The sequence below is a fragment of the Lepisosteus oculatus genome, chromosome 3 (genome assembly GCF_040954835.1).
Source record: "Lepisosteus oculatus isolate fLepOcu1 chromosome 3, fLepOcu1.hap2, whole genome shotgun sequence".
In the NCBI taxonomy this organism is placed as follows: Eukaryota; Metazoa; Chordata; class Actinopteri; order Semionotiformes; family Lepisosteidae; genus Lepisosteus; species Lepisosteus oculatus.
In genome coordinates, this window is record NC_090698.1 from 20523347 (window position 1) to 20548349 (window position 25003).

The following is a 25003-nucleotide window of genomic DNA, read 5'->3' on the forward strand; positions in this document are numbered from 1 at the left end:
ATAAGGCCGGTGATGTCACAAATCCCAGTCTAAATAATCTGTAACTCGTTTGTCATGTCATTCGTTCTAACGCGAGCTTACAAACGTTGTGGTCTATATCATCTCACATAGCTAACAGATCACTGACATTATTTGGTGGGATAGAAAATGATATACAAGTCTACACAAAATGCCCCGAAAGTACACTTTTGTCTTAACATCCAGAAATTCAGCGTGCTTATCCCAGGATGAAGCCAAGAGACATCAGCCATTTTGGAAAAAAACAAACATTATGTTAAAGAATTATGGCCACTACACCAATGCCAGCTGGACAGTTCACAAAATGTAATCGCATGCAATGGCGAGTCAGCTCCTAAAGTCGGAATTAACAACCTCACACCATTAGGCTACAATCACTATGAAAACAATAGCTTTTACACAGAAGTCAGTGAACCTTTCAACGGTCTTTCTAGTACATAATTGGTTTAACTTTATGAAATTAATCACAAAACCAGACAACTCTACCCTCTGACAGTATTCACTGTTGCCCCCCATGTTAATGAAAAAACTACAGTCACACAGTCAAGTGATGAAGAGTTATAAATGTAGAAGTGGATTTGCAGTATGCGTCTTCAGCAATTTTAACTTGCGACCAGCCATACTGTTGCTCCAGCTGTGCGAAAGCAATCAGTCTGCATTTGACAACCTCACTTCTGGGTCACTAAATGCATGTGGCTGGGCCTAGGTCAAGCATGTCAGTGGATTACATACCTAGTTGGTGTTGAATGGAGTCTTGCAGTGTTAGCACAGCCTATTTCATCTGCTTTAATCTGAGATGCGGTTTTTATTACAGCGTGACTAAAACTGATAAAAACTGTGTGATTTTTCTTTATAAACTTGTCAAATACATTCTTACCAGTTAATTTGTATTTAATTTTCTATTTAGAAAGTAACAAGGTGCAGATAAAAGGAAGAGAAGATCTAACTTTTTTACAGGCAACCTCACAGGTTATTCAGATACTGTTACATAATTGATCATTAAGTGTGGATCACGCAGAAATACAGTTCTGTGAGAATTTTAATGATTTGCCCAATCATAGTCAACAGTATCTGTGCCAGACATCCCCTGCAATGTCTTGGCAACATGACAATACTGACTCTAGCATGTAGCATCCAGAAGCTCAGCTTCTTCTGATTTCACAAACATTTATTTTTTTACAGTGCCCATGTCTCTACAAAAAGGATTTCACCCAAAAGCACTTTTCACAAACCTAATTGCAGGTCCTCAATGATCAAAAATGTAATTTGCAAATGTCCAAAAATCATGATGTATCACCTCCATATTTCTCATGAATTATGATGAAGTTAGAACTTTCAACGACATTCATTTTTTACTCTTAAGCCACTCCAGCGTAGCTTAGGCCTTGTGCACTGTATCACTTCTGCTAAAAGGCGAATTTCTAGGTCTGAAGCAGACTTTCCTGTAAGATTCGCTAGTACTTTGTTCGATCTATGTACTCAACAGTCACTAATGCTAATTACTATATCAGACTCAATTCAATTCAATTCAATTCAAGGTGCTTTATTAGCATGACCGATAGGTACAATCAGTGTTGCCAAAGCAAATAAAAATAATAAAATTAACATAGAACAAAACAAAAAATAGAAGTAAAATAAAATCTACAGACATGTTACAGACATTTACAACAAAGACATATTATATAATATTGACATACTGTAGGCAGCTGGAGCATTACTGGGAGACGGACTCACTGTTCCTCAGGCTGTGACAGGAGATCACATACTGGGCTGCCAGATCAACTGAGTTCCCTCCTCCCTCTCCCAGTAGGATTGGGACCTGTTGTGGTTTTGGCAGGTGTGGGAACTCTGGGATTAGATTTCTGAATTTCGGGAAGAATGTTTCTCTAATCCCAGAGTATCTGTCACAGTGCAGTAGGAAGTGCACCTCTGTCTCTATTTCTCCCTGCTGGCAGTGGGAGAACAGCCTGTCCTCTCTGGGCAGCCAGGTCTGCCTGTGTCGCCCAGTTTCTATGGCCAGGTTGTGGTCACTGAGCCTGTACTTCGTCAGGGTCTGTTTCTGTTTGTTATTTTTTATTTTGGTCAAATATTCAGCTAGTGTGTATTGTCTGTTTAAGGTTCTGTAGCATTCCAGTTTATGTTGTGTTTGTGTGTGTGTGTCCCAGTGTGTGAGATATTGCTGTTTGATCTGTGCGGTGATGTGGTTGAGTCTGGGTTGTGGTGCTCTAGCAGTGCTGTCCTGAGGCTGGTTAGTGTTGGTGTGGCTCAGGTCGGTGAGCCTCAGGACCAGCTGGCTCAGGGGGCTCTGTTTTGGGCTCAGCTCTTGGCTCAGCAGGGCTTTGTGGTGGTAGGAATTTTGGTCGCTGTTTTTTAGGTGTAGACAATACTTTAATATTCTTTTCTGTATGTTTATCAATAGTGGGTACTGGCCTAATTCGGCCCTGCACCCGTTGTTAGGAGTTTTTCTCTGCACACGGAGGATGATTCTACAGATCTCCATGTGCAGAGTTTCTGTGGGGTGTTTGTCCCATTGGGTGTAATCCTGGTCTGTGAGGGGACCCCAAACTTCACTGCCGTATAGGGCAATGGGTTGGATTACACTTTCAAATATTTGGAGCCAGATTCTTGTTGGTGGGTTGATGTTGAAGAGCCTCCTTCTTATTGCGTAGAAAGCCCTGAGTGCCTTCTCCCTCAGTGCCTTCACTGCCAGGTCAAAACTCCCGGAAGAGCTGATGGTGAGACCGAGATATGTGTAGCTGGATGTGTGCTCCAATGTGTTGTTGTTCAGTGTGAATTTGTACCTGTTTCCCTGAGGTCTGGCTTTCTTCTGGAAAACCATAACTCTGGTCTTGTCCAGATTGACTGTCAGTGCCCAGGTCTGACAGTACTGCTCCAGCAGTGCCAGGTTCTGCTGCAGCCCCTGTTCTGTGGGCGACAGCAGGACCAGGTCATCTGCGTAGAGCAGGAACTTGATTTCTGTGTCGTGTAGTGTAAGACCAGGAGCTGCAGACTGCTCCTTTACAATGTTGTAAACCTCAGCTCTCAAATCATTGGTGAGCTTTTATAACCTCTGACACAGCTTTGAACCCAGTATATCCCGAGGAAGGCCTGTGCCACCACTGAAGACCCATCTTATATCCTTCATGAGTCTTTTGAACTTTTGCCTTCAGGAAGATGTTTTTGCTGCAACACAAACATAAACAAATTTAGCTTTTTTTCCCAGAGGTCATCAGGTTTGCAAACAACTATCAGGTTTGTAAAGAACTATTATTAATATTATGTCTATTGGATAGAGCCCCCTCTACGAATGTGCATGTACTTTAATATCTTCTTAAATATTACACGCTGTTACTTTCAATAATTTTTATGGTCCAGTTTCTGTTTTTATTCATTTATTCTTAATAATGTTGTTTTATTTGTTAGTGTTGTATGTTGCACCGTTTGCTGCTTAAAGTTCCCCCTGGGGATGCATAAAATATTTTGAATTGAATTGAACATTATGCTGCTACCACCGTGTGTGACAACAGGGATGGTGCTCACTAAATCATGCACAGTGTTGGGTTTGGCATTAGAGTTTTTAATACTTTGCATTTTGAACAAAAATTTCCAATCTCACAACCCTGTTTGCCATATTTGCAGTAACATTTAGGCACTTTGTTGCAGAGTCCATGAAAGGTTTGATTTTTTTGTTCCAATCAAGCATTGTTCCTAATCAGTTTCATCCTTGTTTAGCTGATCATTCAAAATAATGTATTGAATTTCAAGCAAACATTCAACCCTCACTGATGGACCTTACAGAGATATTTATCCTAAAATCAAGTGAGCCACTATTATTACAAACAGCCATGTTTCTCAACTAACTTCAGGACTCGTTAGCATACGTTTTGTGCCTAAATTAATTTAGGTTTGCCACAACAAAGTATTTGAATACTTACGCAATCTTGACTTTTGCATTTTTCTTTCGTATTTGGCAATTAACATGTAAAGCATACAGGAATTAATCTGAATTTAAATAAGCAATAACTACAATCAATTAAACTAAAACAACCATTGTTTCAATGCATTATAGTACATGGTTCTACATAAGATAAGATAAGATTACTTTATACGCCACATTCAATTTATTGCATTAGGAGCCCAACGGAGTAGGATTTTTCTGCCTGCCACAGGATTGGAACCGGCAACCTTCCAGCCACAGGCGCAGATCCTTAGCCACCGCTCCGCCCCTTACATTGCCAGTAAGTGTTTAGCAATAGCACAATTTCAGTATTTTAGCTGTTCTTTGAAAAGAAAAACTTGCTATTGCATTAGTGATACTAAAGGCAAACACAGACGCCAAGGCTAGATAAAGAGAGCAATATTGCTATGCTCAGTGCATTCTAGAACACTGGATGATAATATGCAATTAATAATTAATAGAAAAATGTCTTCTAAACATTGTTCATTTTGCCTGCACAGTTTGCAATTTAGATCTTTAGATGCTTGGAGGTTCATTAAGAGGAACATGGGTACTGTAAAGACTTCAATACTTCCCTGCAAGCTCTGTTATCTCACACAAGAATAAAGGGGGACAAGTTTAAAATCATCATCTGATGGCCTTTTGAAGCCGGACTGAATGAGTCAACATTCTATCCAGGACTACACAATAGGCTCACTATGATAAATGGGATACTCCCTGATTAAATCATTTTTAACCTGGTAGCAGGAAAAAAATCATACAAGCCAAAGACTAATTATATAAATCAGTCTTACAAAATAATCCCCAAGCAGGTAGCAAATAATTTATCATGCATTCTTCAAGCATGTTGCCAATTCAAAGGTCAAAATTAAATTCAAAATTAAAGACTGGAAGTAAGTTTCACACAGATAAAGGAGCAACAAAATAATGAACAAGAGAGATAGTTTATTTTCACAGAATAAAGATATTCTATGCTTTGCTTAAATTATCATTAGTTACAGTAAGTTCTTGATATCAGCTATGCCTACAGTATACAGTATGTTCTCACACACAGCTTTTAGATGAAGTGATTTCATCACAGCAGTTGAGTCATTTGGCATTTAACACGAACGCTTTACCTTCAATACATAATCAGTATTTAACACAATAACATGATGTGGTACGTAAAAATACAAATAAAAAACAAAAAGAAGTCTCTGAGATGTCTTCATTTTGATTTGTTCTAAGACTTACGACTCCTGTAGTTAGAACTTATGATTGTCCTCCTGCAGCTTCTTAAGGGACCCATAATTCTAATATTCACAATAAGAAATAAATCTGCATTTCACTGCCACATACTGTTTAATTTACCATTTCTGAATTGGAAACAAGACATCTCATTTTCTGGTAAGTATTGATACATAAGTTGCATTCTAAAGATCACTCTACAGTTATTACACAAAATTGGATGCAGAAAGATTTCAGATAACATTCTGCTTAAAAAGGTTACTTCCATAGCCTGTGCCACCACTAAAATGAAGCTATGCTATGCGAGATGACAGTTTTTTTAACACTATAAAATTCATATGAATTCAGTGTTTCATCACAGCATTTTAAACAGTGTCACAAGTATTTCAAATAGAGCAAGTTTTACAAGATTTGCAGAGGCTGATTTTGGCAAGCTGTAAGCCTAGATGCCTTTCTTTCATTTAACCTTAGTGCACTGAAGTTTAATTAAGTACTCTATCTGCAAATGGGCTATATGCTTTTCAGTAATAAAGTTAGTGAAAACGTGTCCAAGACAATACTGAACTTAAATGCATTGCTACTGTAATGACTTTAGACTAACATAAGATCACTGTTCATTTTTGGTATCAGTATCAAGTTAAGCTACAGTACGTGAACTAACTTCAACAATATGGCTGGTGAAGTTTTAACAGGTTTAACTGTTGCAAAGGGTTACTGTCTTGTTGAATCGACAGCTCTTTCATAACAGGGATGATATAGATTGACACAGCAAGGCAGGTGATGTTCATTCAATATACATAGCAGATTACAGTATACCTCTAATTAACAGATAGATGATCTTAAGGATGTCAAACAGCCATGCTAGTCTTTATTGATTTTATAGGTCAGAGTCCTTTCATTGCTTCCCTGTGTAAGAATGCATATTTAATCCCTGCTTCTAAAATCTAGTTAAGAATTCACATGGCTGCACGTTTCTCTGGTTACAGGGTTTTGACACAAACTCAGTGCTTTTTCTGCAACACCACAGGGATTCTTCCTGCTATTTAGCTGTACTTTTACTCTGGTGCCCTAAATATTGCATTGCTTTTCTGACATAAATAAGTAAAAGCTGCAGGCCTGTATTTTTGCACTGCTTGTATTAATTTTTGTTTTCATGCTTTCAGTATACGGCAATGATCTGGAGATTTTCCATATGCAAATATTGACATTAGTTAGGATACAGCAATGAGAGGTGCCGTCTTGAATTATGAAGCCATACTTATATTTAGCAATAAACCCATTTTGAATTTAGAAAAAAAACTGTTGTAACAGTATTTTCCAGTTTCATATCTCTTGAATGCAATGTCAGCAACTGGCACACTTAGAACACTTGTATTACAGGTTTCTCTAGAAATCTCTATCATTCAACCATGGCCTACCATACAGTACATAGCAATGAAAAAAACATTAAACAGTTGCCATTAGTTAAGGTACTTAGGAGTATCTTAATGGTTTGCAATTATCTTCATGGTGTTAACAAGAAAAACAAAGAAGCCGTTGTTCCCTGGCACAGTACAAAGGATTATATTCAAGACCCTGATGACAGTAGATATGCACTTGGAAACTTGAAGAGGTCAGAATGCAAGCCTCTTACACAGTGTACTATTTATTTTCTGGATTAAGTGTAACATCAACACATTGAGAAATCCGTCAACACTACTTGCTGGAAAATTATACCGTGCTCTGTCATTCCACTTGCTCTTTGCAGATATCACTGCAAGTACATATTGGGTCCAATAGGTTTTCAGTATTATTATGAGCTGATGATTTAACTGGAATCACACAAGAATGGCTTACAGTGAGAGGTGATGACGAAAACTGTATTCAGCTATCTGAAGGAACAGCAAAAATGGAAGAGAAAGGAGATAGCACTTGAGGCAGATTGCCCTGTGCAGCCAGATTGGAAACCACCCTGACAATGGAGGTGGCACTAGAGGGCAGGAATGGAGATATTTTCTCTTGTGTCTGGCTCACCTAATGCAAACAGCTCCCTAATTCAATAACTATGAACTGAATGAAATTTGAAAGTTCAAATGGTTTTAGATGAATAGTAGGGTGCAGCTGTGTTACACAAAGGAGAATCATAGAGGTAGAAGAGAACAGTGGATGTAGCTGCATTATATTTGTAAACACCCGAAGAAGGCTCCACAGCTGAATCGCTGAGGGTCTTTTTCTTCTCTTTTCCAACATGGAATAAATCTTTACTTGTTCAGGTGGGTAGCTGTGTCAGCATGTGTAGGCTGCAAAGGAATAAGTAATAGATGTATTCCATGCTGAAAAGAGAAGAAAAAGACCCTCAGCGTTTTGGCCGTGGAGCCTTCTTCAGGTGTGAGAAAGGCAGGGGAGTAAGCAAAGGTAATGTAGCAAGAGAACGAGAGCTGGGAGAGAGGAGGAGTGAGGGGTGGGAGAAAGGGAGGCCAATCAGGAGGTGTGAAGTTAGGATAGGTGAAGAGAGGTGTGAAATGAAACCTTCAATGAATAGAAGGTCCCTCCTGCTACATTACCTTTGCTTACTGCCCTGTCTTTCTCGTTGTGTTTTCTTTCTTCTCTTTTCAGCATGGAATAAACCTATTACTTGTTCCTTTATAAAGCTTTACTTGTTCCTTATAGTTGTAAATGCTTTTTCTCTAGTGAGAGAAAAAACATAGCTATCCCAGAAAGTAAGACGGGATTAGTTTTATCACTGTGGCTATAAAACAGATTTTCATTTGTTTTTTTGTTATAAATCTAGTTAATGCAAACTTGTATCTATCCGGCTCTGTATGTACACAGGCGGTCTTGTTTAATGCGTAAAGGACCCCCACAGCCACTGCACCAAAAGCAGGGAACTTCCATACACTAAATATCAAGAATAGCTGGAGATTCATATGAAGTTCTAAAACTTTGAGCAATTTTATTTTGACCTCTTAAGCATGCCATTTGTTCAATTAAGTGAAAGACCATTCAAAAGGAAAAATACCAACTTCCTTTTAGCTGTCAAGAGCTATTCCCGATTTGAACTTGACTTAAGGGTGAAAACTCACATGTTCCACGTCTTTATAAATCAATTGAAGGATGCATTAGAGATAGATAAGACTTTATTGATCCCGAAGGGAAATTGATTAACTATATTAATGAGTTATAAGATGCTGGATTGTAGATCAAGACTGACCATACTACAATACATCAAGCACATATACCAAACCCAGATAAATCAAGTGTCTCAGAAATTAGATGTAAGACTTAAAATATATCAATCAAAACGCAAAGAATAGAGTATGCTATAGTTCAGGAAATTCATAGAACAATTACAATTCAGTCTTATATAATGACTTATTTTCTTAATTTAAACTGTACAGGTAGAGTTCAAAATAAAGGTTTAAAATTTCAGGGAGAGCAGACTACAGATGAATGAGTCCACTTAGGAGAAGTAGAATGGGATAGGATCGATATGGAATAAGTAAAGAATTGAAGGTAACCACTTACAATATATTCTGCTAGAAGCAGACAGATCCATCGCACAAGTAAATCAAAATTTAGAAATTGGTAGCCCACGTGGTTGGAAAAAACAATTAAAAATAAGGACAAAAATAAATCTTTATACAATAAATTACAAGCTTTGGTAAAAAAGGACATTAAAAAGGTGCAAAGACAAAAAGAAATATTACAATCTAGGCGATTTTTTTTCAGGTTTGAAACAGCGATAGAAGAGTAAAAATTGAAAATGCTTCCTAGAAATAACAATGCAAAACATTTAGAAGATGAAAGAGAAATGGCTCATGTACTAAATTAATATTTGAGAAAACCTAAACCAAATAATTGGCTAGGCAGTCTTTGTAGGAGCCCGTGTTGCATTATGGACCAGACATGGGATCTTAAAACACTAGGAAATCCATTTTGATAAAATAACGTAACTTCCTATTTGAGCTACAAAATACTATACAGTAGCTTCTGCAGTAAAATGCAAAGTTATATAGTAACTCAAAGAACGCCTTTGCTTTCATCTCAATTAATGTTACTCCATGGAGTCCTGATGATGATGGGTTTCCCACTCATCAGGCAAGGACTACCTACTGTAGGAACTGACAGTACTTGAAAACGAAGGGATGGAAAGGGATCAGGAAAGTTCAAGAAGCAGCTCAGTCTCCAAAATGTAAGAAAACAGAATCTTGAACTTATATTGGCTGCAAAATTTGGAGAGTTTTAAGGGCGATGTATAGTTTGTAAATGTTTGGAAGCAAATCCACACTCAAGCGGACAGCAGACAAAAGTGCAACAAGGCTTCTATTTGAATGCAGTTATGAGAAAGCAGTGTGTTTCACATGAAGTAGGGATAAAGAGGGAGAACCTACGCAACGCACCTGCTGAAAAATGCTGAAGCAGCAAGCCAGAAGCAGAATTATGGAGTGTACTGCCAGCGCAGTGGGACTGCAGATTGTTTTGTTTTAGGACTCAAATGAGGAACTCATACATCTGGTTACATTTTAAATAGAATGTTAGCTTTTTATAGCAAAAATGACCTACATTGGAGAAAGGTTTTAATTGATCAACTAACAAATGCAAATTCTTCTGAATTCCATGAATCTAAATATTGTTTTGATGTCATATCAATATAACAATTAAAAACAGTGATGGTGAATAATCACTATATTAAATGTCATAAAAACAGTAAGCAGTGAAATTCTTGGGAAGATATCTCTGCTTTCTTGATCTTGTCAAAAATATTTAACAAGAGGCAATATATGTTGAGTACTGTAGTTCAGGTGGGTAGCTGCGTGAGCATGTGTAGGCTGAGAAGGAACAAGTAATAGGTTTATTCAACACTGAAAAGAGAAGAAAGACAACAAAATGTGTCGGCTGTAGAGCCTTCTTCGGGTGTTTCTTCTCTTTCTCTTCCTTCTCTTTTCAGCATGGAATAAACCTATTACTTGTTCCGATATATTTTGAGTACTTCTATATAACAAGTACTTTTTTTTTAAAGACCCTTTCCATCTTAGCATGCCACTGTACAATACATTTACTGACCAGCTATGACAAAGGGACTGCAAGGGCCTTGAAGAAAAAGAAATTCAGCTTAGCTACAGAGCTGAATGCTCAGAAAAGATTGATGAATTTACCAGATTACACCAAAATGCCTTACATATAGTTTTCGTACATCTGTAAAGATGTATTTTGCAGAGGATATAGCAAAGTATTCCACAGGCTGACAGAATATTGAAGGTTTACTTCTGTAAAACTAACAATTAATGCAGATGAAAGGGCAGTAAATCAATAAACAGTTTTAGACAGAAAGTGGCAAGGATTGAAATATTCCACAACAGCTACACAAATAATTATGAAATTACAATTTCATTCTCAAGAACAATCTCATAAAATCTTAAAGGTTAAGCACAACCGTGCCTGGCCAGGTCTTGTCTAAGAGATCTCCGGGGAACATCATGGTGCTGATGACCATTGAGATAGCAAAGAAATCCCAGAATTCCAAACCACTATGTCTCACTATGTGCTGTAAGCAGTTTTCTCTCTTGGACAAGATGTTGAATATTAAAAAAGATGCAGTATCTACCCCTGGTTAAATTCAAGATGAGACTTTCTAAATCTAGCCAATTTAAAATTTACCTCTCCAAGTGTTGAAGTAATTTCTCACTTATCTTCCATGTAATAAGATTATCTTTTGAGCTATAAACGTGCAGCCACACATTACCCTGGGGAACATAAAACATACCCTACATAAAAAGCACCCTGGGTGTTAAGGAGGAACAGTAATGTAGAAAACACAATTTATTATTACTATTTATCTGGGGCCCAAGAAAATCATTCAAGAGTTCAAAACTGGGATAAGGACTTTCATTCTTCACTTTCTATTAAATCAAAATATCAAATGCAATCAACACACAACATACCAAAATAAAACCAAAAGATGAACACCAAAAAAAATTCAAATTAAATCACACTGAATCATAAATCAAAGTCATTGTCAGGATGAGGCATTTTTGGTCATTTTTCATGACAGGAAATAATTAACTTTAATGTACTTGCTCCGATGTGTTTAATAGGTACAGGTAAGTATACCTTTAATGCAGCAAATGCTCTTGAGTTATCAAATGTAAAGAACCCTAAGAAATAGTTTCTTAAACCTATAACATGCAGTATACTGTAGGATATAAAATAATTTGTATGACTACTTTTGTTGGAACAAAACCTTAAGACGAGACCATCTAGGTATCAAGCCCTGCATCTACTATATGATCCTTCAACATTTATTCAATTGACACATTAAAGGAAGGTTTTTTAAGTAAACTGTAGACAAAGTAGTTTGCCCTAAAGCATACAAATACAACACATTGATTTACTTTGGCTATGGGCTGCAGCTGAAGGGTCTCCATCAGTATTTGTTTATAAATACTTGCATAAAATAAGAACACAAATGCTATTAAATGCTATTAACTTTATTGAGTTTTATGGAGTTGGCTACATTAGAAGGACAACTGCACAGCAAGGCAAGCAGTGCCTGAGGTCAACAAAGTTTCTTTCTTTTGCAATTACAACCCAGGCCACCAATGCTGAACACTTGAGGCATTTATCCAACATTATTCAAAAACAAAGAGCTAACTTAAATTATAAGGAGGACTGCCAATAAAAGCAGGTCAGTAAACTAATTTTAACATTATTGGAATTTATATCTCAGGAATTGGGAAGGCAAAACATTCAGCTGTTATCCAGCCACCAGAGTTGCACTGACATACAGTAAAACAAAACGTGAATACAAGATTACCAATTCATAACCTTTCCCTAAAATTGCCATTGATAATGTAACACATAACAAGGTGTACTCAACTTGCAGCACTTCCTATTTACTGCATTCCAGACTTTTGTTACAACCAATTATTTAACTGATATTATGATGATTATTTAACTGATAATCAGCATGATCCATTAATCGTTAATGACTTGACTGTTTCAAAATTCTGTCATGAAGCAAATTACAAGGGCCACAACTTGAGAACCCTGATACAAGGGCAAATGTTTGGTTGGATGTGCAATGTAAAGCCCTTATGTTTTTAAGAAACTCATACATCATGGTTTATCTATGGTTACTGATAATGTTATTGGTATCAGAACCTGTCAGTGAACACGTTGCTTTGTACTACAAAGGGAATCAGAAGTTACACAGTTCATAATACAAACAATATGCTATACCCTGTTTTACAAGTTATCAGTAGACCATTTCCAGATGTTTAGAACAGCATTCAGTACTACATTTTTATCTACCTTAATCAATGGCTCTTTATTTGGCACAAACTTCTGTGTAGGACAGCAGACGATATTTATTGCAATATCTTAAACTCATAGCAGGATGGATTAATGAAATAATGTTGTTATATTTAGTCTTTATACAGGTACACGCAGATCTTTAAACAGACTGCATTTAAAGAACTGTCAGGATAGTTTTACCATAACATCTTATACAGTATGTACGCAGAAATCAGGAATTCTGAGATTGTATTCCTCATCTACCATGTGTATGCACACTGAATTCCATTTAAATCAGCGGTATCAAACTCATTTGTTACAGTGGACCAGATCTGATTTAAAATGTACTTCAAGGGGGCCATGATACTATACATTACAGTATTAACATCATGTTGGCAAAATGTATTGCAACAGCTTCAGGTGTCACATAAGAAAACTTCAGGCCAAAGAAAATATGTATCTCCATCTGGAAAATATGAAATCATAAAAAAGCATTTAAAAGATATTTGTATTACCTTGAAATTACTTGAGATGTGCCACTATTCCACAATTTACAATTTGTACTATATTTATCTTGCTAACAACAGAATTAGTTAAATGGGCTAATTAGCCATCATAAACATGCTTAAGAACAATAATGTTCTTACAGCTTAAATAAGAGAGGCTTACCTTACTATTTTCATAATACGAAAAATTTGAATTACAGTTTGAGAAATTAATTACATTTGTAAACTAAGGGAGAAAAAAGTTTAGATTGTTTCAGAATTAGGATTTTAACTGTTCTTAACCTGAAAATCTTCAAACTGAAAGGGCCACTGCCTGATACAAATCACAATCGGCAATATTTCACATTTACAACTATTGCTATTGCTCTTTGGAAAGCAGCTACTTACTGTATAAATATTGTAAAACTTTAAACTCACTTCTACAAAGAAATATAAACTCACTAGTTGAACCACAAAACATTTTTGTTCTCTAACATAATTGCCTTGTTACTATGTATATATTTTTGAAGAACTAAAAACAATATTTGTGTCAGTAAGACAATGTCAGTAAGACCAATGGCGGTTGAATTGCTGAGCGTGCTCCAAAATTTGGATGAGTTTAAAGGAAGTACAGTATATGCACAGATGTTGCTACGTCAATTATTTCCCTCCTGGATTTGAACAAATACATCGACTTGCTTTTAGCAAAGTTTGTATAACACTTGACACTATCAAACAATGTATAGATGAACTAGAAAGGGTAGCATCAAACGTGTGTAGAGCGCATCAAAGGAAAATACAAGAACCACTTTCTTTTCAGAAAACATTTACACCTCTTTAGCTTCTACAGTGACTTTTTACTGTAGAAAAGAAGGATGCAGTAGAGTCAGCAGAGCACATGGTAAATCCTGTTCATTGGTATGGAATAGAAATAATATTCAATTGAACAGTTTATTATTTATTTTAAAATGTTAATACACTAGCGAAGAGGGTGGTATCGCTGGAGCATAATTGTCTTCAGCTTGCATTTATGTCAGAGAAAAGGATTCTAAGGCCATAAGAAACAAGGACAAAACTTTTTTTTGAGTGGATTTCTATTGTTACACCACAAAGTTGGCCTGAAACAAAAGACCTTGTGGAAAAAAAGCAGGAAATCTGTAGACCTGATAGGGCTTGAAATACTGTATGACTAGAGAGTAAATTTCAACTCTTTCACTGAAGGGGATCTTACTCACTAACTTGGCACAGAGCAGTCAGAACACTGAGGCTATCTTTTGTGTTCTTAATTCATTTAGTCCTTAACAAAGGCTGTTTATGTCCTCTTCTGGAACAAACAAGAAGACAAACCATCACATTGGGGCAGCATTATTCAGGAAGAATACAAGAGACTCGGCTCAACTGTTCAGCTACAGTATAAACTAAGATGTGCAACAGTGTAGCACATCCAGAAGAATACTCTTAATGTAATTTATTATTTTAATAATCAGAATTTTGAACATTTGCAACATAACCATTTATTTTACATGGCAGTGCACAATCAGAATTATGTCAGTTTAGAGTTTTAATTGTAATACATTCTGTTCCCACTTTGAAGGTGCCATTTTCTATAGGGAGAAATATGGTACAGTATAAATATGTAGTATCCACAGTATATATAGGCCAAGATCTACATAGCATACACTGTATATATATTGTAGTATTATAACTCACAATCCATTTAACTTCCTCTTCCAGGGTACACAATGAGTGGTATAGATGCGGACAACTACAAGGGGGATTAACTATTTTCTGAGGAGGTCACAAAAGTGTTGTCTTTTCATAAAAAGAACTTGTGTTCTAATCTAATTTAATTCTGAGAGGGGAAAATCCGGGATAATTAGATTAATGTTTACATTTATTTCCAATACAAGTTAGTCATAGATTTTACTCCTAAGTAATATCATTTACTTTTATGGAACACATGAATCACCGACTGGTGAACATTAAATTAAGTCACAGTGACACAGTTGTTTCACTTTAGAAAGATTTATAGTGTGAGAGATTTGCTTTTTTGTTCAGGTCAAGACATCACAATGGAAAAGAAAACTAAAATGAAACCTTTTCTTGCTTGTGAATTACTTCTATAAGCAACCTCAGACACATAATGGTAGTAAACCTATGGACAAATGCAGGCTAAAAACTGAAATTAATGCAATACTACTGACAGGTTTTACCATACAGTAGGTGCCAAAGCCTTAAAGACAGAAATAAAGTAATTATCAAAATGAAATTTACAAAGTTTTTCTAAATGGTAGCCCATCAGTCAAAATAGACAGTAATAGCTTGGTTCAATATCTCTGGGGTAGAGTTTTAAATTATGGTTGGGAAAGCCTCATCAATACCGGTTGATATTTCTTTTCTTCCCAGAGTTAAATATACTAATGTAAGAGTGACACAGCACATGTGAATATTATCTGTTAAAGTACTGCTTAGGATCTTCAGTATTAGAATATGAAAACGTAAACAGTATGAACAATGATTTTCAATTACAAAGACAAAGCTCAATCTTAAGATTTTTACACATCTTTTATTCATTTTAAATAGTGAAATAACTATACTGTTAAAACCTGTAAATAAAACCAGTTCAGACAAAGAGTGAAGAGGCAGTCTTGCTGACAAGAATGCCAATTATCTAGGGCCAGAAAAACAGATTCTTTGTGACCCAATTTTCTGTAACTGATTGTTACAGTACATCTGCAAAGGACAACTTCATCCAGGAACATTTCTGAGAAGATATAAATGGTGTGTAGGAAACAAAGGGTTTGGTCATGATTTTATAGTGCTATTAAAGTTCTGGAAGTTATTTTAATTAAAATATCTAATGGCTAGAAAGTGCAATTCTTGCACCCAGTACTTATAGGATAGATTTCAGGTTGCAGCAACCCATACCAGAAATGGGCAGCTTTTGATAATGGATGGACAGACAAATTCCATTATTTTTATATTAGCAATATTCAACTTACCATTACTTATTTTTTAAGCATATGTTTTATTTGTACTGATCCCTTCACTATTCACCAGAAATCAGATATGCAAGAAAGAAGCCAGATTGTCTTTAGAATGTTCAATAAAATATAAGCTGAAATGTATTGCTATTTTTGGGCTTTAGAAGTAGGCCACAAGACTTTTAAAGTAAAAGAGCTACTTAACAGATAAAACAAAACTTAAATGAAGTATGATAAATGTTGTAATTAATATACTGTAAGAATATAAATAGAGTTATTATATTTTTTCTTACTTGATTATTGGAACTTGAGTTCCCAGTGATCTCCCTGGTTTCAGTGTTCATTTTGAAGCATATACCGTATAAACATTAAAGTGAATGAACAGTTAAAAAAATTAATGATTAAAAACACTGTAACCTCAGGGTGTACAACAGCTGTGTTTTGGTTTTTATTTTTAATTTTTTACTTAGGGAAGAATTCAGATCTACAAAGGATAAGTGAGGGAGAAAAGTGTTTTTACAGCATTCACAGTGCACTGCTTGAAACAAAATATGATCTTCAAAGTGCACAGACACTATAACAATTTATAAACAAATGCACAGAAAAACTAATACAGCATGCTGAAGGATTGTTAATGACCCTTCAGTACAACAGATTCAATGCATCCTGAAAAGACTTACTGTACACTACCTTCTTAAAAAGTACCAATTGTTGTTGCTGTTGTTGTGGTCAAGGAAAGGTCTATAGCATGTTTGTTGATAACCCAATAGCATTGGCAAAGAGAATGTGCTTAGATAATCCTAACATTGTCATTAAATAACCAATGGGAGCTATCAGGCATCTCACAAAGTAATGTGTACTGTAGTAGTGAGGGACTGTAGAACTGACAAAAACCTACTCCCAGACAAGTGTTCCAAAAGTTATCTGTTGTTCTTGTTAACTTATATTTAATTTGATATTTTCTGACAGAATAGGACTGTTTTCATTATGAGGATGTTCAAATACAGAGAATTGCTTGTTTTTATGCACCAGGTTGTATTACAAAATATTAAAACTTGCATTTATTAAAAATGGAAAAACAAATTTCAGTGCTCAGTCCAAGGGATAGTGTTATATACAGCCATGCATTTTCAGAGATTAGCTTCTGCTTTCCCTTATCCCTACTGTTGTATCACACGGATCCCACAGTAGAGCATGCCTCAGCTGTACAAAGTAATGATATAAAAGAACAGATTTAATTAATTATTAACACCTTCCTGCCCATTTCTAAAGCAATCTCCCTTAGGGACTTCGAATTGTGATCATGGAATGCCTAGATTATGCAATACGGAAGTACATGTAAGTCTGACAAGTTAAAATAATGGGCTTTTGATAAAAGCAGGCATTTACAAAACCCATGGACTTGCTAAATTACATGCTACACTAAGGGCCAGATTAAAGAAACAATCCGTACAATCACAAATTCTAAGTGTTAAAAACCAACTGAAATCAGTTGCCCGGCATATCTGTACAATTAGCCAGGTGACAGCCATCATCTGTACTGAGGTCAGTACTTGACAGGTGACAGGTTCAAAATCCAACGTTAACACACTGACCAATGTTAACTGGAACCATTTTTTGGAAAGAGAAATTCAACTCTCTTACCAGTGGAATGTTAAACAAAAGAAGCATTTGTGCTGCTCAAAAGTAAAAGTAATACATGCTTCTAGAAAAATCTGCAACACCTTGCCACCTAAATGTATGAACAAAATAAATGTTATTATCAATGGCCCAGCATTAGCCTCCAAGAAAAAAAAAAGAGGATAATCGACTTGAGTTCTAAATTTTCAGTGTTTTTTGTCTTATTTCTGCAGTTGTAAAAGTCTACCCACCACAATAGACATTATGCACCAGCAGCCTCACTACATGACAGATCAGGTAGAGACATGTGAAATTGGTTCACCAATTGAATTAAAGGGGAATTAAGGATTAGGCCACACTGTACAAAGCCAAAGCGGAATTTAGGCAGGACATCCTAGAGGTTAGACCCCCTACTCTTTCAAAAAAAGATTTTGTTATGGAACTGTAGTCAAAACCTTGGTTTAATGTATCGTCTAGATGTAAGTAATAGAACTCTTCATCTAAAACAAAATAAAGTTTGAAGTAGAGGTCTTTACCAATATTATTTATTGAAATACATCCTTTGTACTTGGAATATCATATTTATACATGCTAAAAAGTTGTTGGTGGGCTTCCAAGCTGTCTGTAAAATTAATTTATAAAATTTAGGATTTTCAGTGTTCTGAAACCCCACCAACAAAAAGTTAGTGATGGTGCCACAGTATAGTACTGTACGTTAACTGATTCAAGACCCAAAGCAACAATGCCCATGAGCTCTCGTGCTAACTCCATAAACATGTGGCTTAGGCTTCAATATCTGCTTTCCGAATGATCTACCAAGGAGCAGTTTTACGAACATAAAATAACATCTTATCTAGCAATCTATAAAAAGATAGTTTTATCTGAATGCATTATGAGATTAATTTGGTATTACATACAGTATAACGTGCCTTAGTTTTACACATACTGTACAAAAAAAAAGCAATTAAGCACATCCCTGCACTTGGTGGGCAAGGCAGAAATACATTTCCCTTGAGATAGTTCTGAAGGCTGAAGGAGCAAATCTTGAAACATTACATCATGTCTTGAGACATAAGCATTTTTACAGAAAATACCAAAACTGAAGTTTTTCCTTTTACAGAAGGTGGTGGTCCCAGTTCATACATGTTTTGTGATACAGTTACAGTGGCAGAAATCCTTCTTTGCCTACCCAATTAACAAAAAACACTACAAGGAAGGGGGAAAATGTCTCCTATTGTTTGCTTCTAGATCCAATTATTTTTACAAGTACTCAGTCATGCTGAATACATTATTGGAATTCAACATCTGTGCATGCACTTTAACCGAGTAGCATATTAATAGTATGGCATTATGTTGTATCTTAAATGTAATTAATAAAATCTGAAATAACTTTAATTACCATCCACTCTGAACGTGGAAAACGTACTCGAGGTTCTTTACAAATATACAATACATTATCTATAGCCTAACAGTGCCCTGAGTATGAAGACATAAAACATGCAATTAAGGAGCTTTATGAAATGTTCATCTTCCACTACTTTTTATATCTTTCTTTAAAAGTAAATTATATTCATCAATATATAAATGCATGCATCTTCTCTTTTCGATAAATTCAGAAAAATTAACATTAGGTAAAACCATACAAAGTAAACAGAAATGTGTTCACTTGACTGCCTTTTCCCCAGGGACGGGAGCTATTCTTGGTTTGTTAGTCTGTCCCAGCCCCCATCCAGTCACACCAACATAGAAATATTGCTGATATACGGGGGGAAAATTCACACACTGTTCATGTAATATTACAATGGGCGAGCCCTGTTCACAAGCTATAGTCCTAAAAGCTACAGTATATTCTGGATCCTATCAAGGTGGTTTTGTTAAGGGTTTTCAAAATCCTGGTCTAAGACTGTGGTATTTAATACTGAAATTCCTCGACATGCCCTGAAAAAGACGAGTTAAATACATTATATAGGTACAAAAATTAAACCGACTTGCCTAGTGCCATTTCATTTACCCACCACGCCCCACATCTTTCTCCCGACACAGGTTTATACCTCTTCAATCGCATCTCGTACGACCGAATTTTACAGCTCTTTTATACCCAGAAATGAAAACCTGGTAGGGTTATGGAAATGACTGGCAAGCCTCGTGGGACGTTTTCTTTTACCCAACAAATCCTTCTATAGTTTCCAAGACTTCATCATAAGAACCAGGGATAGGCAGAGGATTAATCTCTCTTTTTGTTGTGCAATTTTCCATTCACCTTTCCTTCTACTGAGATGAAATGAGTAGATTTGCAGTGAACAGATCCGACACTGATCGGACAATCATTAAAGACATAAACATAACTAAACAATAACATTACTGATGGGTCACAACTTTTCCATTAAGCTACTCAATACTGCAAATAGATATGCCCAGATTAACCTTATTAATGAAAAATACGATAGAGATACACGAAGGTACTTATTTTTATTTAGCATAAATATACTGTATAATAGAATAGTTCTACACACCCCTGCGCTGCCTGAACTCGTAAAATCTGCACTCCAAGGCGTGACACAGCTAAACCCAAGATTTCACATTACAAGTAGTAATAATCTAAAGTTCCGAAACAAATACAGTACTTCCTTTAGGAAAGCTACACAAAGCGTAAATAAACCTTCCCTTGTGTGACACATGAGAAATGCGTCGTAGCAAATAAAAAACACCTCCACAATGAATCCGGATATTCCCCCAAAGTAAAATCCACTTCAATCTCGGAAACAAGTTTCCCTAGTTAATAGAAATGTAGCTTATTTGGTAAAGAATAGTCTTACGCAACCTGATTGTAACACAAAAATAGATTCGATCAAATGCAAATATTTGGACTTATGTCATGCCAGAAAAAACACAAGGAAACAGTAACTTGCAAGCCTCGTCCAAGCATGACAGCTCGGCAAGAACGTGACAAATAACTTTTAACATGTTAAAGGGTAATAACTATGCAAAAAGCGTATAAAGCAAGAAGTAAACCTCCGTGTTACACTTACGTCGTCTTCAGAAAGTCCATAGATGGGTTCGATATTCGTAGCCATATAGCCAAGGAGAAATTCATCCACGAAAACACTACTAGCTTAATGAACAATACGTGTCCTCCTGAACAATGAACGTGGTTGTACTATGCAGCACTATGAAAATCTTATCCTTTTGAGGGGCAAATGCAATCCTTGTGACCCACTTCAACGGATTCTTCGAAATGCTGCTCTTTTAGGGTTTTCCTTTCACCTCCAGTTGCGCTGCTCCCCGTGGTCCGAGTCTCAATTCCTGTAGCATTGTAACATTCACTTTATCTCAGCCAAACATGAAAACTCTCTTTTCTGACTGAAAACTAATTAAACCAACCACAAGGTTTCCATAAATACCAAGCGCACAGAGCTAGCCAATAAAAAGCAGGCGAAGGCGGTGAACATGATAACAATGTATCGGGCACTACAGGAGTATGGAGCAGCAGTTTCCTGAATAATACTGTGCAGTGCACTGCAAGCATTATTCTCGTCGCCTGGTTTTACAGCGTCCTCTTGTGTACTCAGTGGGCAACGTGGATGAACAAATTTTTCCCTTTTTTAACTTCAATAACTTGCACTTCTGTGAACTAATTAATCAATAATTGCATTTATACAGCACTTTTGAATAAAAAAAGAAACCACCGGTTTTGGTGACTGTGGACACTATGCAAAGGCCTGAGGTTGATTAGACTCTACAGTACCTACTTTATAATTCAAGATTGTATGGCACTGGATGGAAGTGTTGGGTTGTAACTGTGTTCTAGCCGAATTTCACTGTGGGTTTGCACAATCATGACGCCATAAAATTTCTATTTAATTTGATTATCGATCGATGTCTCCTGCATGTGAAGCTCTTTGGGATCCTTTAAAATGAAAACTGCGCCTGGGTGAGCAGCAGCCATTATGCACAAAGACTCCAATTGACCAGTGGCTTACGATGAGATATGAAACTGCACAGATAAAAAAAAGCTGAGATAAAGGTAGTGGCACATGCCAAAGTTGTGCAGAGGAAGAGATAACGATCTGGAAGAATTAATGCGAAATGAATGTATTTTATACAAAAAAAAAATATCTCAATCTGAAATCCGTCAGAATGAAGAAATGGGAAACTACGGCTCATTAATTGGACGAGATGTGCAATACGGCTATAATAAAATACACTACAGCAATAGTAACTACAAAAAAGTTAAATGATGTGAAATCTTATGAAAAGGTATAGTATGGCACAAATCCTAGAAGTGGTATTATCTTCCCTGTCTGATACTCAAGTATACTGGAATTTAAAACTTGTCATGTTCTGTCATGTCAGCGGTTGTTGATTTTTGTGGTTTTGAATGGCTAAAACTCGATAATAACGAGCTTATTTCAAATGGAATGTTTAGAAACGATGCCCATTGTGCCTCTTTATCTGTTATTGTAACATGGAAAAGCACTCTGTATTGTTGTCATTTTCACTATCTGAGGCAAACATGCAAAATGTATTTGGTTCTCTATAATAATAAGGCATGTTTATTGATGTTAGCCAATTACATTATTTGAACGTTAGACTTTATCGACAATGTTAAGTAATAAGCTGTAAAACTTGGAGCACAAGTAAAGCAGTGAGATGGTGAGGATAAACTGGCTCAGTGGTAAACCTTTATTTATATTGTAATAGTTGTAATACTGTCACCTCATAGTATTATCAAAATATGAAACATGTTTAGGGTAGAAAATCTTCACTGCCCTCAAAAACATTTAGAAATTAATAACATCAATCTTATAAAATTAGAAAAATGTTTTTGAAAGTTGTTTGCTGCAATGCAAAACATGTATTTACTGTTTTGATGATCAGATAACATTTATTCCCATATCTCGATTTAAAGAACATTGAAATTTTGTTTTGTAATAGCTTAAATGTCTTGTTATATTCCTCCCTGTTTTTTCAGTTTCATTCCAAAATTCCAATAAAAGTATCCTCAATATTTGTGATGTGAATAATAACTTCAAACAAAAGGAGGATACAGTATGTGGACTTATAGCTCGTTTCAATCGCTACTAAATTATTGATCCACACCTCTCCTCCAGTGACAGTACTTCTCAAAGAATTCCAGGTTATCAACTTTAGCAACATATTAGAAAGGCATGATCCAGGCTCCCCTAACCCTTTGTGTCAGCATATTTTTTACTTAGTCCCAGAAGCATGGTCGTTTCTACACCGATCAATTTGACGTTCACGGTGCATAATAAACATGGTGAATCAAATATTATTAGTGAAGGCAATGTATGGTAATTTTCAGCATGTATTTGCTTTTTTGTTGAATTTTAAATCGTAAATGTACCAATAAGCCTTTAGTTGACCTAAATGCTTTAGAAAAGAGCCAATCCATCTGTATCCATGCAATGAGGATAAAATCAGATTAAATCCTAAATCTAACAAAAACCTTTATTACCTAGACAACTGCTGCATTATAATATTACTTGACTCTAATTATAAGCTGATGGCAACATTGTGGTTTTGTAGATTAAGACAGTTTAAAATTACTTAACTTGATTTCTACATGGCATACACATTACCAATACTATGGTTTTAGTTTCAGATGTGCTCTGCTAGTATTTATTTAAAGCATATCCAATTATACTCTTTGATTTCCACAAAGCTTTCAGCACTGCTAAGCACGTCATTATTTAAAAGAGCATTTCTGTGACCTGCCAGGATAATAGCGTATTATACTTACAGTATATTTCCCTCATTCCCTTTCATCACTTTTAAATAGAGAAATAGTCTTAAATTACTTAGCTTCCTGACTTTCTGGATTCAGTTACATCCCGTAGCTACAATGCAGTCTGGTGTTGAGCAAGGCTCTTCCCGTTTCTCGTTTCTTGAGATTTTTAGATCAATTGAATTATCTGGTTAAACAAATGATTAAACAAAAAAATTGATGCTACTGAATAAAAGACAAAAATCCTATAGCTTTGTTATGTTGCATTCTTTTATTAATAAATCCGGCTGCAGAAGTTTATGCTATTGTGACAGGTTTATCAGTTTGAGTCCTTTTTGACTAAACTAATCCAATTTGATTAAGCATTGTTTATCAAAAACCATCTGGCGTTTGACAGCACGTGCTGTATTCTACAAATTAAACCCTCGGCTATGGATGATGGATATGAATATGGATGATTTTTCTCTTTTAAATACAAAAAATATTTTACAAAAAGGTGTGGAAATACCTCCTATCAGGTTTACACTGCACAGAACCCCAAGTTCTAACTATGCTCAAACTCTTATACACTAATCCTATGCTGTCTGTGCTCCCCAGTAAAGCTTTTTTTTTCCAAATCACCTTTTCTAAAGGCACTTTTCCCTCTCTTAGTTATCTTAGTTGCCAACTTGCAAAAGTTGTATTATAGTCATCCCTAGTTATGCCCATTATATTTATACTATTGACTCAGATCTTTTTTTTTTTCTACAGTATGTCCCATGTGGGCAGTTGTGCATGTGTACGGGTGGAGATACTTTTCGTTCTGGACTGATGTGATCAAAGAATATGTACTACATCACTTTTTCTGTGAAGACAATTTCATGCATTCACAATTTGTTTTAACGGTGTTGTTAAGCATCAGCGGAGATGTCTTGCTGCAAGGACTGATTTCCTTTCTCTGTGCTGCACATTTTCTGGGATTGGGTATAACCTACAGTATGTTTCACATATTACAAATGAGATAAACAAATGCACGAGGGAAAATACAAATAGTTGAACAAGAGACATTTCTTCACTAACAAACAGCAAGCAGCACCAATCTGATTTATTTCCTTTTTAAGATCCAGAACTTAAATTCCTGAAAGCATGGTTTTATAATGGGACATGCCCACATGACTCACCTGCACCACCTAGATGTGGATCAGTTTCACGTTGTCTCTTTTCCTTTCTGAAACACCTTGTCTGTACACTGTAAATACAGTAACTTGTGTATTGTATGTTTTGTTGTGTGTAGCGTAGTGTTTGTCTTGTCATTGTTAATAAACATTTGCTTCACCAAGTGTGCCTGGATTATTACTCCTTTCACCAAAGCTGAGCTAGAAAATAAAGAATTCATGTGTCTCTAATTATACCAATGGGTTTTGAATAATTATTTTACTTATTGACTAAACTGCTCAGTCAATTCCTGAAATTCATCATTTGTAACAATACAGTATACAGAATACGGTTTGTTTATAAGATATACTGTATATGACTTGTGTTTAAGATACTGTTTATGTGTAAGTACTGTATAATACACTTGCATCGTGTTTTTTATGGATGTGCTCACTGACTGATATCGTTTTTGGTACCACCTATTGGTGCAATTTTATATCGCAGTCAACCCCTTCAGAAGTGATTGAATAGGATTCCATCAGATTTCAGATTTGTTTTC

General features: G+C 35.9%; 1 protein-coding gene across 3 annotated transcripts in view; it reads right to left on the reverse strand.

The window, feature by feature from the left end:
* The window catches only part of nedd4l (NEDD4 like E3 ubiquitin protein ligase), a 106042-nt gene extending 85142 nt beyond the window's left edge, over window positions 1–20900 (reverse strand). For all 3 annotated transcript variants that reach the window (XM_006627135.3, XM_015339808.2, XM_069187003.1), the window contains exon 1: window positions 20594–20900. In XM_006627135.3, the coding sequence (XP_006627198.2) occupies window positions 20594–20638 (45 nt within the window). In that variant the 5' untranslated portion in view covers window positions 20639–20900. The remainder of the gene's footprint in view (window positions 1–20593) is intronic.
* Window positions 20901–25003: the final 4103 nt, after the last annotated feature.